Genomic DNA, 20,191 nt, shown 5'->3' with positions numbered 1-20,191 from the left:
TAACAGTGCATTGTGTGGCACACTTCATATGTGTAAATTAGATTTTTTAAGCAATCTAATTTTATTATGTATTTAGTAATTCTGTTTTTTAACTGCCTTTAACAAACACCATTTCCCTTAAGCACTACACCTAAGTCCGTTAAACGTCATTGCTTGACATAAGAGGCGAGTGTCTGTAGTAACAGTCGGATAGAGAGGAGTGAACACTAAAAAGAGAGATTACAGCTAAAAAAAAAAAAAAAAGATTTTAGACGAGAGCTTTGGTGACTTTTATCAATGCCTATGAAACCAAGTTATGATAATGTCAGTACTCACACTGCTAAATTCTGATAGGGGCTGTAGTTTTTTTCTGTGCTCACAAAGTAGTGATTGTGTAACTCTGATGTATATGTTGTTTATGTTGATTAGTTTGTGTAAATAACTTTGCTTGGAACTGAGATTCAATTTCTCCCAGCAGAATCCATTTTCTTTTTCTATTCTCTTCTTCATTAGATTTGATTGATTTAGTCAAACAGAATACAAAAGATAAGCAGTGATCCACAATAGCAGGCACAGAGCGCTTTCCTTACAAGATGGTGCCCCCTTTTAACAGCAAGGTAACTGATGACAAAATGTTTTTGGAAGTCAACTGTATTGGAAAATGATGTGTTGTGTTGCTTGTTAGCTCATTTCACATAGACTTTATTAATGACTAGATACTGATATTTACTGAACGCCATGATGGCTCTGATATATTTCAATTGAGTTGCCTGCCTGGCACATACACCAAAAAAGTTTTCTAGCTTCAGGGTTTACTTACACCATATGCAGCCCACTGAATATGCACAGTGGTGTTTCTCCCGGTGGCCCCGCCCATGAGTTCCCACTCGGCTCATAGACTTAGCATTGTGATGATGTCACAGATTTTTTAATTGTTTTTCTCTGCTTTGAGAAAGTTTTACAAATATAAAACAACCCTGGCTCCAAAATTCAGAATAGAAAGAGTCATAATCGACCTGCAGTTTGAGGTGTCCTGTCAACAGTTTTACAGACGTCTCTTTTACAATGGGGAAAACGCTTTTTGGGTCGCAAGGGTTTTTTTCAGCGAGTGGCCCCTGCAAAAAAAAAATTGATGCAAGGCTGAGCGGCTTTCCTGGGGGCCTGCAGTTTCCATGTTTTATGCTAAGCTGAGCTAGTGTGCTCCTGGCTGAAGCTAGAAGCAAGAAACCAAATATACGTACAGCACATCTACAAAGAACTAGTTTCTATATAAGTGTACCATTTTGGGTGTAGCAACAGTAACAAGGCAGACACAGCAGGAGTAGTCTGGTAGGCACCAGTGAGTATATTATCAGTTTCCAGTCATACAGGACAATTACACAATCCACAGAAGCATCTCTCTCATCCAGAACAGTTTATCCAGATATCTCTCTGATATAGAACTCCATATATATATATTTTTTATCCTTCTCATATCTCTCTCAGTATGTCCCCATTGATTCGTCACAGTTACTGTCGTCACAATAAGTGCTCACTTTTTCCACCTGGCAGAAACAATCATCTTTATCAGCGAGCGTCTTTGTGCATCAGTGACGTCAACGTGATGCCGCCTCCTTTTTTTTGATACGAGCTCAAAGAACAAGATTTGACACATTGTTAGAACCGTGCATCGTTACACAGTTACAAAAAGATAATACAATCTGCCTCACAATGAAACTCACGTCTTCATTCATTTTATATATGAAAATGACTTTCCAAGGGAATCTTATTGTTGGAGAACAGATAAGCTAGGATGCATATTCTAATAATTATACATGTACTGCAAAAATGGCACAAGATGGCTGCCCTTCATCACAGTTGTTGAGGACAATATTTTCTCCACATCCTCGTGATTCTGAACCCTATTTTGGCACTTTTGGACATCCTAACAAACTACCAGCTTCACAAGACTCGTCATATGTGATTTCTCCCCACAATATGGTGGTTTACGAGCTAAGAGATATGTCATTAAAAACACAGTGTAATGTGGTGAATGTTTCCAGTAAGGAATAAGGAGAAAAGTAATGAGACTTCAGTCAAAAATCACTAACTTGACGCAGACTTACACTCTTGCTGACTGCATGTATAAAGACTTCTATCCTTAAAAATCAAATCAGCAAAAAGTTTAAGCTCACCACAACACTGACTGAACAGAAAGTGTAGAAGTATTTGGTCCTATAGACAAAATAAAGTCAACATTAGGAAACTGATTAAACAATCATAGCAAAGCAATTGGTCAGTTTTCACGTACACTGTATGAATATTACCAATATGTGATCATAGTACACTCATCAATATTACTGATAGGTCATCATAGTCAATATGCAATCACAGGGAGGGTGACACAGAGACAGTGCAGGTTCAGGTCGGCCCTCAGGTCGGACCCCCAATGTGAACCTGCCGGTGGGAGCAGCCGGGCGGCATTCAGGGAGCGAGCAACATCTCTGCACTAAAGATAGAAATACAGCCAGTAGAGCTGATATGAGATCAGCAAGTGTCACATGACGTGTTAAACCACAGTAAACTGAAAACGGTGTCACCGCTGGAAACAAAGTCTGGTCTCCTACTGGCAACTTGACACGTGAATATCTGAATAATTCTCCTGATCGTTGAGCACCTGTCTGCATTTCCATCTGAACGTTATTTAGAGAAATAGCTTTTAGGGAAATGCACTTAATTGATCTCTCTTCAGAGAGATAAATGAGAGGACTGATAACATCTTATGTCTGAGCATCAGTTACAGAGCTGAGCCAGGAGGTGATTAGCTTATCTTGGCATTAAGACTGGAAGCAAGAGGGAGAAACAGATCGCCTGGCTCTCCTTTAGAATACTACTACCACAACTAGGGTTGCAAGTTTTGCTTTCAGTAGCCCGACACCCATTAACCCGTAACTACCCAGTTAATTTTTAAGAAAATGATGAAAATGATGTGAAATACAACACACCTTCCCTTTTAGTCTGGCGCTTCACTGACTCAGTCAAAGTCAAAGCTGCCTTAGCATTGTTAACTATGTTAGCACCACTAGCCGTGCTGTCACTGCTAACAGTGCTAACAGAGCTAACAGTAAAACAATGCTAAATGGGGTTTGCAGCTCAACATTGGGCCACTTACTCACCAGGGAGAGTTGGGGGGAGATTGGAGGGTGGGCAAAATGTTTCCACAGCAATGCTGTTGGGCCAGACTGGCATCACAGGTGGTAATCACTGAATGATCGGCCCTGCTAACTAACGTTAGCTCCCACCAGACCCAGGTTGGGTGCAGTTAAGTAAACTGAAGAGTAGAAAAATTCACCTGTAAACCTACATGTGTAACCTGTCAGAAATATTCTCAGTACCTAACTGATAAACAATTAACACTTGACATCCTTAACCAGAACTAAAGTCTATTACTTAAGACGCTTTATCTCATTTGTTTAATCCATAACGAAAAATGAAAAGAAGGTGTGGTTTTCATTGGGGAAAACTCTTGAGCAACCGCAACAACCTGCAAGGTGAGGGTCATGTGACCGCTGGGAGTAACCAAGATAAACTACCGCTTGTGAGCTAACCTGTTAGCATCCTTACTGATGGCTGACTGTGAGAGCTCTGAGTCTTTAGTTACTGCATTTAACTTTCCTTGAAATCACAAATGTTTACATTCCTTTTTTGTTTTGTTTTTTTTAACTCTGGAGAGAGTCATGCTAGCTGTTTCCTCCTGCTTCCAGTCTTAATGCTAAGCTAGGCTAACTGCCTCCTGGGTCCAGCTCTGAATTTTATGCACCCATCTTCTCATCGAAGTTTCAGGAAAAAGCATATTTCCCAAAATGCTGAACTATTCCTTTAACGTTTCACTCTGCCGAATGCAGTCTGGATATGACATCATGGTGATCTTTTTGATTGTGTGTCTGTTTGTAATGTATGTGTCCGAGGTGTGGGGGATTACTAGTGCAGCCCAGTGATGTGTGGCATGGTCAGTGAGTTGTGTGAGGGTACTCAGGGTTAACAAATGAGAAGCCTTGGAATTCTTCCTGGTCCAGGTTGGCTATAAGCTCCTGATCTGGGGGGGTCAGCGTAGGGGGGTGGCGTGTGAAAAAGCGATCAAAGTTCTCCGCATCACGCCCACACTGCCGTGGAGAGGAGAGGAGAGAGGTGGAGAGAGAGAGATGGGGGGGATGGAGTGAGTTTGATGAGGAATGAGAGGAAAAAAACGACAACAACAAAGAGAAAAAAGAGAAATACAACTAAAACATGGCATCAACCAATCAAATCACTCACAGCCGAAACTGTGGATTTCCATTGGTCCGGATGTGAGCCGGTGACATCTCAGCTTCATCATTGGTGACTACACTCACAAATTTCAGCTCAGCATTTGTCAGAGTAGTGACCAATGGCAGGTGATGGTTGGGTTCGGGGGATGATCGATCTTATCTATAACTTACCTTGACTACGTTTGTCATCTCCCTCCATACTGTGACTATTATAGGGTAATCAGTAAAGATCACATATTATTCAACAGATGAAGAGAGTGTGTGTGTAATATACTCACAGCTTTAGGTTTGAAAGGCGGCTGGACTTCTTTATTCTCCAGTTTTTCCCAGTCTATATAGCGGAAGAAAGCGTGCTCCTTGATGTCCCTCTCTCCCTCTGGACCGCAGCCGAGACGCTTACCTGGGTGCTTGGTCATCAACTAAAATCACATACAGACATACAAGGTGAGAAGCGTCTGAATATGTGTGTGTGTGCATGTGTGGAAACTGTGATCAATCCCCACACACTCGCCTTCACTGCATGAAGCCGCATTAAGGCGAAGGGATAAATAAACAAGCAGGTGAATCTCTACTCAAATTGACTTACATTGCAGTTTTCAGTAAATGTATACAAAGCTACAGCAACTGCAGCCATCTCACCACAACCTAACAGCCCAATATCTCTAAACGCATCAAAGTCTGTTTACAGACGTTGGGGAGAACCACTGATAATGTGGGAAAAACTGTATAAAAGCTTTTTGTGGCTCCACAGGGAGCTGTGTTAGGTCTGATAAATTGCCTCTAGCGATGTCACTTGAGTCAGTATAAGTTAGGTTTGAAGAGTTTGAAAGTGAAAACTAGCATTACCACCTCGCAGTACAACCAGTCAAGCTGCTGTTGTAGTTTAAATACATGTCTGTCCAGACTCATAATATATGTAGTCAGCACTGTGAAGGAATTTAATGGAAGATATTAAGTGTATTTTTGGCAAAATGAAAGTCATCACTATATCGGCATGTATGATTCCAGTGAATAATTTCCTGTAAGAGTTATGGTGTAGAATAATGGCCAGAAAAAATGCCTTTGCAGAATATTGTGATGTCACAGTCAAGATGACCTTTGGGATATAAATTGTCCCATCAGATATTTGTTGTCATTAGCATATGAAATCTTGAGTTATGGATAAACACGTTTTGAAAAATGGTATGGAGTCAGCTCAAGGCTACATTAGCCACTATTAGCATAACACCAGATTCTCCGACTGAACTGTCGGGGGTCCAGTTGCATTCTGGGTAATGTAGATCCTAGGTTTAGACAAGGAAGAGGAATGCATGGAATAAAAAAGATGCTATCGCTGTTTCTGCTGCAGCAATTACTGCAGTTAAACAGTACAAACATATCCAAAATAAGAAAATAAATGAGGCGACCTCCAGCTCACCTGGTACTGCGTGCGCCCCATATAGGCTGAGGCCTTAAAAATGGTTTGGGTTTGATTCTGACCTGTGGCCCTTTGCTGTGTGTCATCCCCCCTCTCTCCCACCTTACCTGTCTATGTTAAGCTGACAAAGTTACATGCATTCTTTAAATGACAGATTTTTAAATTTAACTTTACTGCACGTTTTAGGATCTTAAACCCACCATGAAAAGGCAGAGGAAAGACAGCGTAGCTACAGGTTTATGTAATTTAACAGACAGTTAGCTGTGATGTAGCCTCTCTGTTGAAATTATTCTGACACACTTTCACTCTAGACTGAGAGCCCTTAACTTGGCGCGCTCTACAGTGTTCATAGTGGACGTGGAGAGGTTGAAGGGGCCACATTAGGACTGAGTCTCTTTGTTTATGTGCATTGGAGTATGCGCTCTCACCCCCTTGCAGATAGCAACAGCTTCTTTGGACATGGATTTAGGGTAAGAGACGTGATGCTCCATGATCGACTGGAACAGCTCATCTTCATCCTCTCCGTCAAAAGGCGGCTGGACGGGCACAAATATATGTCATCACTCCTCTTGTCACAATCGTTCTCAGTTCATAAAAACAGTGGCTACGCTGAATGCATACAAACCTGTCCAGCAAGCATTTCATAGAGCAGAACTCCAAAGGCCCACCAGTCTACAGATTTCCCATAAGGCTGATACGCTATGATCTGTAAGACATAATAGTGGAGTTGTGAGTCTTATTCAGACGTTAATAAAGCACCAATCAAGTACGTCACAGCACGTAAACACACCTCTGGAGCGATGTAGTCTGGTGTTCCACAGAAAGTCTTTGTGGTTATTCCATCGTACATGTTCTCTTTGCACATGCCGAAGTCAGCTATTTTTATATGGCCTTCAGCGTCCAGCATCACGTTGTCCAGCTTCAGATCCCTGAAAATAAACACATACGCACTCAGATATTATGCACATCTGTATTCTGAAATAACTGTAAGCTGTACATGCAGACTCCAGCTGATTCACAAACGCACTCACCGGTACACGATGCCTTTGGAGTGAAGGAAGAAGAGTCCTATAGCAATCTCTGCAGCATAGAACCTAAAACACACACACACACACCAGTTTATAATTATATCGGCACATATTTCTGGCACTTTTATGATGTCAGAATTCCACAGTATTTTAATGTTTCCATATATTTTGAGGTTGTTTGAAGATATGTTAACATATTTCAATTTCAACTTCATTCATACAAAAAAAATAGCATTTTCACAGTCACCAGCTTAACTTCTTTTATTAAAATCAAATGGGCATTTTAAGAACTTATAACTGCTTTGCTCTGACATGATAATATGAGTCTAGGTGAAGGTCTAGTGAGTAGGATTTTGTGGCATCTAGCAATGAGGTTGTAGAACGAAAACGTAAATGGCCCTGTCTAGAGCCACTGTTTGGTTTGTCTGATTTGGGCTACTGTAGAACAACACGGCTGACTCTCTGGAGGAAGCCCCACTATGTATGTAGACATAAATGGATAATTTTAAGGTAACGAAAACACAACAATTCTTAATTTCAGGTGGTTATATGCTAATAAAAACATAGTTATGAATATTATACACCATTTCTGTCACTAGACACCCCTCAGTCCTGCACACTGGACCTTTAAATGCAAAATATTCTAGTAACTTATTAACTCGCTATTACACTGGGACTGCCTCTTCCTCAAACTTACTCAATACATAAATTACTGCACATACACTTACTGCACTATATACAGCCACATACCCCCTGTCTGTACTGTATATATCTGATCTATAGCATTTAAACTGCATTCATTTCATCATTTCATACCTCCAGCTGTTTCTTCTGTATATCTCTCACTGTTAGCATTACTTGCACTTATACTTGAACTGCCTACTGCAACTGCTGCACAAGTTCATACTATATTTATCTTAGCATATTTACTGTATAAAAACATTTAATCAACAGTAAGAAGTGAAAAAGAGGAGCATCACATCACATCAAATGTCCTATTAATAAACTCTTTAGTGTGTATGTCTGTGTGTGTACCTGTATATCTATCTACAGAACCAATTTCAGTTTTAGACCTTGAGAGTGAGGCTTCAAAGGCTTGTTTGAGGGTTCAGACTTGGTTTTTAAAGTTCAGGTCAGAATCAGGTTTAGGTTAGCGTAAAGGCTCATTCATATTCCTTTCATGAATGAAAATATAAAGGTTCATTTCAAATGCTGTAACCATCACTGCCCACATTATCTCCATGTGTCCTTAATGTTGGCAAACATACATCCAATAGGTGGCACCAGAGGGCAGAGTCAAAAGTTTCTGACAATAACAACAACAAACATGGTTATGGTGGAGGAGGTCGTGATAATGAACCTTTTAATGGAGGCAGCATTGTAGACGTCAGTGATCCGTGAGGCCATTTGCAACATGTAGGCGAAGAATTCTTTTCACAGTATTACCAATTTGTTCTGTTCCATTTTATTTAAATGTCTAAATTGTGTCCTACGGTCGTCTCTCACTTAAACTATGCTACACTACCCCACAATTTCCAGTGTGCTCCTCTGTTTCTCTCTATCCGTAAGCTTTCAGAGATCATGCACAAATACGGACACCATAAATGTAGATTACAGACAGACTTTCTGTCTAACTGTCTGTGTCTCTATATGTATCTAACACTGAGCATAAATGAGCCTTAAGGGTAAGGGTTGGGGTTAGGCGTTTAGTTGTGATGGTTAAAATAAGGGAGCTAGAAAATGCATTAGGTCAATCGCTTTTTTTACGCAAATATTGCGTTGTAGGGCTGCTAGGAAGTCCCTTCTTTATGCCACATTTGCAATGATGGCGGCATAGTGCCACAGTGTGTGATTTTAGAAAGCTTTCTGGCATTGTGTACGAAAAAGAGGCGTGATCGGTGTGACATGTAACACAACAGCATCAGCCTATAGTGTGACATATAACATAGATGCCGGCAGTGCTTTATAAACAATAACAGTGGCATTACCACGGCAATGACATCATCATTTACCCTTTCTTTTACATGGCATCATCTGCTCGCTGTGTAAAGAGCACCTTAACCTCACTGTTTCCCAAATTGTGGACATTTTTCGGCCGCTGTTCTTCTTCTTTGAGTTAGCTGCTAACTGCTATCAGCTGCTTTTTAAATCCACCAGCAGTGGGTCGCACATGTAATGTAACGTTCTGTCGATGGTCCCATCCTGCCGGCTATCTCTTATACCCAAAGGTCGTTTAAGTGCTGTTTCTACCTCCGCTGCTGGCTTAAAGGCGAGATCACCCGGTACCTCCATTCCGCGACTGTACATTTTATACAGAACAGCGAGGTGTGAAATTCCTGCCTTAAAGAGGCTGTGTAAAAGGGGCAAGAGTGTCCTCACAAGTATAGAAATACAGGGTTGCATGTGTGTACTCACACAGCATGAGGCTCCTTGAACTTGCCGACCTGTTGGATCTGATACATAAGGTCTCCTCCATTTATATACTCCATGACAAAATACAATCGGTCCTAGAAAACAAAGATAAAGACGAGAATAAATTAGTTGTGTGTTGCCATGTTTTCGCAGATGCTTGTCTTTGTTAATGTAAAACGTTGTGTATCCGTACCATGGTTTGAAAACAGGAGTGCAGCTGAGTGAGGAAAGGTGGTTTCCCAGCCAGAGCAAGGACTCTCTTCTCCACCATGGTGCACTCCACATCATCGTCCTGGATCACAACATCCTTCTTCAGGATTTTGATGGCGTACAACTCATCGGTGCCCTTCCTCTCAGCCAGCATCACCTAAAAAGGAGTCAACAAAAAGGAAATAAATGAGCTTTGCAGTGATTTCATTTTGTTTACCAGTCCCCGGCTACCTTTTCTCACCATTAAAAAACACTACTAATGTGAATCACCTTGCCAAAGCTGCCCTTGCCCAAAACCATGATGAAGTTAAAGTCCGAGAGTTTGACCCGGTCCTGATTGCCATTGCTGTCATACTTGCAAACTGAAGAAGAGGAAGATGAATCTGTGGGTTTCCCCGGCCCCACCCTCGCCCTCTGGACAGAGAGGGAATAACAGGAGATTATAATGAAAGAATAAAAAGTCTCACATCAAAAAAGCAGCACAAATGAAACACGGTGTCATTTTGTGTCTCCGTTTCTTACCTCAAACTTTTGTCGCAGTTCCTCGTTACCGTCCTCTCCATCTGGCTGAACAGGAACATTAAAGTATTCTCCTTCCTCCTGGGACAGCATCTTAAACCTAAACCCCAGAATAAAATCATAAAATCCAGGATTATCGCCAGACTATGACAATAAAGCCCTTAAAATATTCACACCCCTTTTCCCTCTGCCTTTGTTATCTCTGTCTACACCTGTGTAATTTTACCAATTATCCACCATATTTTGACATTTTACCATCCATCTATCCCTTGTTTCTGTAGCTCTGAGATCCCAAAGGACAGGGATCCCATGAAGTCGTTCCTGCTGGTCAAATCCCAGTCCCAGATCTCCACTGACAGACGGCGGTCCTTGTCAGTTTCTTTTAGGTTGCTATGAGAGAGAGAGAAAAGGGGGAGAACAGTGAGATGAAGGGCGTTCTTAAAATAGGTAAAAAATAAAAATGAATTTGATTTCAAAGCCACATTCATCACATCTCTCCCTATTCAAACTGGTAAACACCTCAGCAAGTGACAACTTTTTCATCCCTGCACCATTCCTAGCAGTCACACAGCAACCCAGAATAGCTTGAATAACAAGCAAGAGGTGAAAAAAGAATGGGGACAGGGTCACTTGCATGGAGCTCCAGTTAGCTTTGTGCTTTTGTGACTGAAAACGGGGCCAAGAGAGTCACTTCCATTGAAACAAAGCCAGAAATAAGTTTGTCAAAGCCTCGAAAACTCATGATAGGACTCACAAAGTGAAAGTCTCATTCCAGGAGGGGTTGAGGCAACATTTGATGGTCTTGGTCTTCTGCTTGCTCTCACTCTTGGGATCTGGGATCAGCTTAAGCTTGACATAGGGGTCTGACAGGCCGTTGGGGTCCATGGGTACTAGGTTCCTCGCCTCTTTGACTGCGAGGGGTTGAGGACATGGTTACAGAAAGTGTCACAGGAAGACATCCCAAGAAAAAACACACTCTTAGACAGTTTAGTGTTGAATTTGTCCTTTCCAGAGGACAGCAGCATGTGAACCTGTAAGCATTGGTGTGAGTCCTGCCCTAAATAACTCTGGCTACATTTGACAACACTTAACAACAGTTTAGTTTCTGTTCCATAATCAATCCACAGCTGTCTGAGAGCGAGAGAGTTGGCACGTGGATGCATGTTCCAGAGGCAATGTGGGTCAATCGTTGGATCATTGATCGACTAATGGACTTTCCAGTTTTAGTCTTGGGCTGATAGAGAGCTTTGAGAGGCGATCAGTGTGTGTGTGTATGTGTGTGTGAGAATGAAGAGACAGAGAGTGCACTCACTGGTGACGGTGAGAGTGCCGTCAGCGATCTGGGCTGAGATGTGGATGCGTCCTCTCCTCTCGGTGTGATCTGTCCCGCACAGGCTTGGGACGTTGGCCACACACCGCTTGTGGATGTTCATCATACAGTCTGAACACAGACACACGAAAATGCGCAAGTTAAATTATATTTATATTGCCCAAAACCACAAATCTATAGAGCGTATAACACCCTCAAGTTATAATCACAATGCTGTAAGTACTGTATCACTACATTTCAACAGTGCCTTTGTTTTGTTTTTTTCAACCTGGACCTTATTTTCCCCATATTTTGGATTTAAGTGACTAATGGGAACAAGTTTTGAAATAAGTCTGTTACTTTGAGAGACAGCAGCTAAACAGACTGCAATGTAACCAGTCAGGGCATATGTGCGCCATCAAAGTACGTACCTACAAGTGCTCATTTTTGCAAATGACATGCTCTGATTATTATTCTAAGTGTCTGACAACATTATGGAAAGGATCCCTACAGAGAAAGACCTTTTTGTTTAACCAGAAACAGCCCCGAAATTGCTGTCAGCAAATCCACCAGACTCCATTTAAATAAACAGTAATTTCAGTGTGTACAGAGCCAGCATATTTTCACATCTAACTGCTTGAATCATGGTTTTTATTTCAACGAAACCAGAGTTGGTGATTGTTGGAACAGTGGAAAGATGAAAGAAGATGGTTCTTGTGAGTTTTATTGTTTCTGTCGACTCTGAATGAAGTGTGTTTTACGCTGTTAAAATTACTGCTTTTTTAAATGGACTCTGGTGTGTTTGGCAATAGAGATTTTTGGGGCCATTTTCTGTTTAAACAAAACAAATCTTACTCTTCAACAAAAAGGTCTATCTCTATAGGATCCTTTACATAATGTTGTCATACACTTAGAATACCAATCTGAGCCTGTCAGTGGCAAATATGAGCGCTTTTAGGGACATACTATGACAGTGCACATACGACTGGTGTGGATGTATTGCAGCCTTTTTAGCATCTGCAGCAGTCTCACTTAACACGGTCCCAAAATTCCAAAAAATGTTGTTCCCATTAGGCACTTTGACACAAAAACATGGGAAAATAGGATCCAGGTTTCAAAAAATACCAATGTTTCACTCCTCAGTGATGCAATGTTGTGGTGGAGGACTCACAAGAGACAGACTGAAGAGGGGCATTTTGGACTCAAAGTGTCCAAAATACTGGATCCTACACTTCCCATAATGTCCTGCCTGATGAACACTTCACTTTATTTGTATTGAGTATGGCTGCACAAACAAATATAAAAAACACACAATAGTGTGTCTCTTAATTTTGAGCACTGATTGAGAAATATACCCAGACACTCTGTATGTACTGTCTTAGTCTGTCCACTAGATGTCAGACTGCTCTGATGTACAGAGCTCCACATTTCACTCCACTCACTGAAGGTGGTGCAGAGCTGGGGTGTGAGAAAGTAATCGTTTGTATGTTTTCCTCGGCATGATTAGCACCTTTCATATGACAACTTGGTGGATTTTATTTATAACTCCGTCCGGCTGTGCACTAAACACGTCATTCATTTATGTAACTTCTACATCTTTTCTAACTGGCTCCGCTCGGCCACACTGTCCATTAAAACTTTATGGAGGGATGACCCAGAAAAAAACAAGTGTTTGATGTGGCAGAACAACACATCTCATCTCATCATGGCAGCAGATCTGAAATATATAAATCCCTTGCTTGTGTATTAAAAGCATTGTGATGCCGTTTCTGGTCCCTCCGGTACGACAGACGGCTAGGAGGGACAGGTGAGAAGAACACTGTGGCTTCCTGCAATTCAGAAAAATATCGATGCTTCAGGAGGGGAGGTGGCTATTGTTTTGCAGCTCCTGTCAGCCATCAACAGTAATGTCTATTTTAGTTATCTAATTTGAAATTTAACTGGTGCCAAATCGTGATATCACAACCAAACATTTCTCATACCTTAATCACTGATGTATATAAACACCAATCAGCCACTATATTAAAACCATTGACAGGTGAAGTGAATGATACTGATCGTTTCTTACAATGCAGTGTTCTGCTGGGAAACCTTTGGTCCTTGAATTCATGTGGATGCCACTTGACACCCACCACCCTCCCAAACATCATTACAGACTGAGTACATCCCCTCATAGCAACAGCACTCTTCGAGGGCAGTAGTACCCTCAGCAGGACAATGCACCGTGCCACACCGCAAAAACTGCTATGAAATGGCAGAGGGAATGTGACAAAGAGCTCAAAGCATTGACCTGGTCTCCAAATTTCCAGATCCCAATCTGATCGAGCATCTGTGTGACGTGCTGATGCCCCGCCTCGCAACCCATAGGACTCAAAGGATCTGTCGCCAACGTCGTGGTCCCAGAGGTCCTGTGTCCATGCCTTGACAAGTCAGAGCCAAGTCTGATCCAAGGAGGCCCCATCGAGGACTGGACTTGGCTCTGGGTTACCGGCACATCCCACGGGTGCTCGTTTAGATTGGGATCTGGGTAATCTAGAGGTGGGGTTGATGCCTTGAGCTCTTTGTGGCGTTCCTCAGGCCATTCCTGAACAGTCTTTATGGTGTGGCACGGTGCATTGTGCTTTGGAGGGGGAGGCTTGCTATAAAGAAATTAAATTTGTTCATATGAATAAAATTTGCAAGAAACATTGAGCTCTGAGTCATGTCGTTTGTTTATGTGGATTAATATATAGCCCAATAACCCCTTTGTGAACTGTGTTGTAAGCTTCCACAGTGTTTTAAGCATCAACCATTTCAAAACAACCTGTTTTCTTTTTGTGTTTGCGTGCATCTAGCGACTACATTTAAATGTATGTAAACTGCTGCAAAGGCTGAGTCAAAGTCCATCAAACACTGTGTGCACAGGTACAATGAGGAACTGTCTACCCACTAAATAGTGTTAGTGATAGCTGGAGACAGCATTACAGAGATGTAGCCCACTTCCTGTTTGTGTCTCTGTTGCCAACAGGCAAATGGTCAGCAATAAATATGACACGACAGCAGGAACGTAAAAACTATTCACTCATTGTTATGAGAAGCTGATAATATCTCTCCAACTGTCGGTCATTACGCTGATAACATCCATTTAACTGTCTGTCATTATGACTCATGGGCAGGTCATTATTGTAAATGATGTATGAAATCTAAATTCAGACTGAAAGATTTTATCTGAACTACAATCCACACATCACAAGCAGCAATATGTGGATTATGAGAGCTATAGAGTAAAACAGTATTAATTGTAATGACAGAAGTTCAGTCTTACGCAGCCATTTCTGTGATTTCTGACCAACAGCCCTGACACTTGACACTTGGCCAAGTGAAGTGCTGCACACACTGGAGTATGGAGACGATCCCAGCAGACAATCACAGAACGTTAGAGACAGACAACCATTCACGCTCACATTCACACCTATGAGCAATTTAGTCTCTGTCTTTAGATTGTGGGAGGAAGTCATAGAAAACCCGCGCTAACAGAGGGGGAACATGCAAACTCCAAAGGGCCCAAAACGAAGCCAGAGCCCTCTCGCTGTGAGGTAGCAGTGTTACCCACTGCACCACCGCACCACCACACCACCCACCATTAGTGTTTCTGAGTAAACTTAAAGGCACTAAAAGACACTTTCACATACTGTGTATTGATGCTTGGACCAACTGTTAAAAAGAAGCAAAAAGAAAAAGGCTAAATTAATTATATAGTGTTCGATCACTAGTGTTTTTTAAGCTCTAAAATTATAAAAGTTTGTCAGTTTGAGAAAGAGTTCAATTGTAATGGTCGAAAAAGTGATGAGGTGGAAATGTATACATTTATGCAGGCTGAATATCATCAATCAGCCTGGTTCCCAGAAGACAATGTTGGCATGGTATATTTCTGCAAAAAAACATCAGTACGTTACATTTTTTCCATTTCATAGGTATCATATCAACCTTTCAAAAGTGACTAAAAATATGAGCTGACTTTGTCACTGGGAGGTGGATGTGACGGTGAATGATGTGTGAATGACTGTGTTTCCAACAGCTTTTTAACCACCAAATGTGGTTGCTTTTTATCGACCCGTCACTGTGTTTTCCTTGGGTATACTACCATGAAAGGAAGCTGATTTTATTCAGACATTCTTGCGTTTGCTGCATGGATAGTGCCACCAAAAGCTGGTATTTTAAGACAAAACGTGATCTTTTCCCTAACCATAACCAAGTGGTACTGCACCTAAACCTAACTACAGATTAACCACAGCGTCCAAACATATATATCAACATATGTGTTACACATTGACGTGCAAATGTAACGTATCCATTGTCTGCAGGAACATACAATGCCAACATTTATTCAAGTGATTGGGTCAGAAAAGCAGGTAAGAGGACAAGTTTTATTTGTAGCCTCTAAAGTACACGCTTTCATTTGTGCCATATGCACGAACTGTCTGATCACACACACAAACACACACACAGATATTTGTGTACGTACGGTCGCATTTCATGCCCTGGTGTATCAGCCCATAGAGGAGGGAGCCACAGTGGTCACAGAAGGTCGGGCTGGAGTAAGTGTGGACCTTAAACTTGTGTTTACTACGAGGATCCTGCAGAGGCACAGACACAGAGAGGAGAGAGAAGACACTTGAATTCAATATTTAAAGCAATCCAGGTCATTTCAGTCGGGTTCCTGTATCTGTGGTCGGCTCAGACTCTGTTAAAAGAGTCCATACTGCAAGTTCAGTTTTCTAGTTTTCCTGTTGGGTAGTGTTTATGTGTAATTATCATGAGCACTTGGGTCCATCATGTAGCCTGAATATGCCAGATTTTGACAAAGAGACTAACTTGTATCTGCAGTCCCTGACAGGTTGATGACACATAAGTACAAAACAATAAAGCAAACAAACAAAAGCACATAAACACAAACAAAACAAAAGGTCAGGTCACCCAAATCACAAAAAAACAGGTTCTCACAGTGGTATCTAACCACACGAATTTGACAAGTTGAGGTTTGCTATGTGGCCAAAAGTATGTGGACACCAGGACATTCAGGTATATGTAAAGGTTATGGATCTTATTAAGCTATGTGGATTAGTATGATACTGTAACAATAATACAATAATATAACCTCTTCTTATCTGGGAAAGATTTTTGCGACATTGTGTCTGCAGGGATTTGCTCCCATTCAGTTAGAAGTGCATCAGTGAGGTCGGCCACTGACGGTGGCTGACAAGGCTCAAATTTATCCCAAACCATATCGAGAATGGTGTTGAGATCAGGGCTCTGTGCAGGGAAAAAAACATTTTTAGGACCTAGTCTTAAACACAGGGGCATTGTCATGTAAAACAGGAAGGAATTTTCCCCAAATTGTTGCCATATAGTTGGATTATCACTATTGTCTAAAACATTTTATTCTGCCTCACTACGATTTCCCTTATTGTAACTAAGGGGCCCAAAACATGAAGAAAACCCTGAGACTTATTTAATCCCGAGGCCATTTAGTATATGTGGTGAACCAATCCTTAAAATGTTGCTTCCATTATGACAGAGAGCGAAAGTATTTTTTTGAGAGAGAATGGAGCACTGATTGAGTGAGTTTCGAGGACGCTTAAAAATAGGAAACAGCAAAAACAGCTTTGGTGATATAACAAAAACAAAGAAAGACAGAGGAGTTAGAGATTAATAAACATCAGTTACATGACTTCAAAATCCACTGACTCACAAAATGTGTGTGTGTGTGTGTGTGTGTGTGTGTGTGTGTGTGTGTGTGGTCCATTAACCTGAGGCAGCCAGGCAGCACATTCTCTTTTCACTGGCATGTCTCGGTGTGATTTGGGGTTGACAGCTCAGCAGGAGGACAGGAGGTAACATCTGTGTGTTTGGATGTGTGTGTTCATCTAGCTGCAAATACAGGAACTACTCGGACGTACACACACACAAAGCCAGTGCTGACCTTGCTAATGTTATTAATAAACATCACTCGGGAGCAAAACAATCACTAACCATGTGTTTAATAAATATCTAACCTAACACCGGCTCCACCGTTGACTCCCATTCTCTTTACTTACATCTGAGGCAGGTCCCTTGTCGGCTCCCGGACAGGAAAAGGTGACAAATTCATGACAGCGCTTATGGACCACAAAACAGCACACTGGTGGAGAGAAAGAGAGACAGAGAAAAAAGGCAAATGTCAAACTCGGGCTCCCTTGCAACACCAAATAAGGCGACAGAAAGGCAACAAAGACATGAATCAATATGTCAATTATGTGGCATTAGTCACTGCACAATAGGCTACTCATATTCCAGCAGCTCCCATTTGTTCCCTCCTTGCTGTCGACGTCTATATTTAGTTTTATTGCTTCAGTTTAAGATGATTTTAAATTTATCCACAGAATGGCGGGACATCTCCTAATCACGCCCCATAACATCAAAGCTGCTGCAGGAAACGTCTCACGAGGGCTCTACACACCTGGTGACTATGTTCCTGCTCTCTGCTTGAAGTTGTGCTAAAATCATTCAGTGTGGCGACTGAATGAAATACTGCACACTCTCTGTCTTAATATCGCACATGGTTGCTGATCCTGATTCTCTTTTCATACATTTTATGAGGAAACTAAATAGATTTATGATTAAAGAGCAAGAACAATATAAATTCATGTAGTGGCCACCTCCCTTGACTCTGTATGGTCACAGAAAACACTTTCTATCAGAAAATTAAAGCATTTAAGTGCGAACAGACTTTAATGGAGTCCGAACACAAGACACACACACAAAAAAAATGCAGCATTATCCAAGTGTCTGAACTATTTTCTCTAAACTATTGCTAAACAAAGTATTTTCTGATTCTCCCCCCATGACGCAATTTGTTGTGCGCATGCCTCTTTTACCATCTTTTGTTACAGCCTCTGTCAAAGTCTGTTTCCACTGATAGACTTTCATTTTTCCGCTCCGCACTCCTTGATGCCATTCGATAGAAAACGTTTTCTGGAACCATAAAGAGCCTGGGGAGGTGAATACTTGTATACTATTTATATTGTTTTTGGGTGAACTATTCTTGGATGGGTGTCCACTCGCTGATGATAAAGACAGAAACAGAAACACACAAAAGTACAGTCCAGGTTTTTGAGGAAGTGTAAATTTGCCCAAGAAGGCGTGGGACAAAGTTTAGTTTTGATAAATTTGAAATCGTTTATCAGGCTACAGTCAAGAAGCAGCTCTGCTCCAAAGTAGGGAAATACATTAAAAACCCTCTGAGGAAAGATGGCTGGTGTGGTGTAAGTATTTTTACTCAAGTACCGTACTGAAGTACATTTTTAAGCTACTTGCACTTGGGTATTTCCATTTTATCCAACTTTGCACTTATACTTCCACATTTTAGAGGCAAATACTGAACTTTTGACTCCACAATATTCATTTGATTTGACTAGTTTCTTTACAGATTCTGAAGATTAATGCAAAATGAAGCCATATCCCACAAGAGGGAGCGCTGTTGTACGGACCATCATCTCGGCTTTGATTTGCACGAGGCTGCAGCTGATGTCATATGAGCACACCTGGAGGTTTGCAGTGAAGTATCCAGGTGTCTTTCATTCCCTTCGTCCTCTTCTGATCACCATTCATAATCAAACTTGAATTTTATTTGAGGAAGTACCTGGTGCGTTCATCTTTGCGTTAAAAGTTTGACCCCAGATGTAGTTTAATTAACTGTTAATTTAATTAGAACACTTTTTCTGAACTATTAATTACATTAACAGTTAATTAGCCTACATAAAGGGTCGTTGTTGCACCGCAAAGAGGAACATATTTAATCAGATAACATTCGAGTTTAATTTTGAACAGTCATCAGAAGAAGACGAAGGGAAGTAAAGACACCTGGACACTTCACTTCCAGTTACAGATCTATTCATGTTGGCAATGCTAAATAAATCATTAAATAATGAGACAAATCGTAGAACTGTTGTATAAAAGCAATATCAAAACCGAGGTTGTACTGTTGTACTGAATATCAGCACAACTGCAATTATCTTCGGCATCTTCTGCTGTTATATTCAGCAACAAAACTCCCTCTCATGTGATGTTGCTTAAATATAAAACAACTAATAAATTATAATATATTGTTAAAGGTTAAGCTGCCAAACAGTATGCAAAGTGAACTGAAATTCAGCATTCTTGAAGCTCACAATTTAAATCTTTGGTCAGAGAGATTAATCGTTTCTTAGCTAAAGCATCAGACTTCGTGACTGTGTCATCGTCCACAGCAGTGATAAGAGCTAAAAAGTTTTACAGACCAAATCTTGTGGCAATAAATGTATGAATTAAGATAGGTTACACTTGAAGCATTTAAAGATAATGCTGATAAGCTGAAACAAGCAAGTAAATGCTGAAACATTTCAGTTGTTTCGTGTGATGTGTGAAGATCTACACAGGAAACATGACAGAGCTACATGTGGTTATCAGACAGTTCACATGTAAAAATATAAATCAAAATTCAAATGTGAATTTAGATAAAGCATTTAACATGCGATACATAAGAACGTTTCACACGTGTGTTGATGAGCTGACTTTTGAATGCTGACAAACGGCAAACAAAGAGATTCAAAATGCTGTTTGGTACCAAATGTTGACAGGAGTTGAGTAGGAGAGATGGACAAGCTGGTCTGATCCATCACTGTGAATTTCACCACGGCTGCAACTAACAAATGTCCATCACAATTTCACCAAAGCACAAGCTGACACACTCAAATAGCTCATTTTGTCCAACCAACAGTCCAAAAACACAAAGAGGTTCAGTTTGCTGAAGACAACCAGCAAAAATATTCACATTTGGGAAGTTAAAAATCTGCGAGTGTTTGGCACGCTGTGCTTAAAAATGACTCAAACTCTATTTAACATTAAATTAAAAAAGGCTGCCATTTCTGTTGACTTGCTGATCAATTAACAGCTTTACAATTGAGGGTTGAGGGCTGTTTCTCAGAATTATAGCTACAATGTACACATGAAAATTGGTTAGATAATCTTACTA

General features: G+C 41.0%; 1 protein-coding gene across 2 annotated transcripts in view; it reads right to left on the bottom strand.

The window, feature by feature from the left end:
* Positions 1–20,191, bottom strand: part of LOC117254945 (protein kinase C beta type-like) — a 39,045-nt gene that overhangs the window by 4,482 nt on the left and 14,372 nt on the right. The window contains exons 3-17 of one of the 2 annotated variants that reach the window (XM_033623420.2): positions 17,238–17,320; positions 15,665–15,776; positions 11,164–11,292; positions 10,606–10,762; positions 10,107–10,241; positions 9,855–9,951; positions 9,603–9,746; positions 9,316–9,489; positions 9,126–9,217; positions 6,714–6,776; positions 6,473–6,611; positions 6,308–6,388; positions 6,111–6,218; positions 4,544–4,684; positions 3,390–4,121 (exon numbers count right to left, since the gene is read on the bottom strand). In XM_033623420.2, coding sequence (XP_033479311.1) covers positions 3,969–4,121; positions 4,544–4,684; positions 6,111–6,218; positions 6,308–6,388; positions 6,473–6,611; positions 6,714–6,776; positions 9,126–9,217; positions 9,316–9,489; positions 9,603–9,746; positions 9,855–9,951; positions 10,107–10,241; positions 10,606–10,762; positions 11,164–11,292; positions 15,665–15,776; positions 17,238–17,320 — 1,808 coding nt within the window. In that variant the 3' untranslated portion in view covers positions 3,390–3,968. Of the gene's footprint in view, positions 1–3,389; positions 4,122–4,543; positions 4,685–6,110; positions 6,219–6,307; positions 6,389–6,472; positions 6,612–6,713; positions 6,777–9,125; positions 9,218–9,315; positions 9,490–9,602; positions 9,747–9,854; positions 9,952–10,106; positions 10,242–10,605; positions 10,763–11,163; positions 11,293–15,664; positions 15,777–17,237; positions 17,321–20,191 lie in introns of those variants that run through there. The other variant, XM_033623421.2, reaches the window with a different exon arrangement.

This window comes from Epinephelus lanceolatus, chromosome 3 (assembly GCF_041903045.1).
Source record: "Epinephelus lanceolatus isolate andai-2023 chromosome 3, ASM4190304v1, whole genome shotgun sequence".
NCBI classification, from domain to species: domain Eukaryota; kingdom Metazoa; phylum Chordata; class Actinopteri; order Perciformes; family Serranidae; genus Epinephelus; species Epinephelus lanceolatus.
The sequence above is the reverse complement of the archived record's forward strand: the minus strand, read 5'-3'. Positions and strand labels throughout refer to the sequence as shown.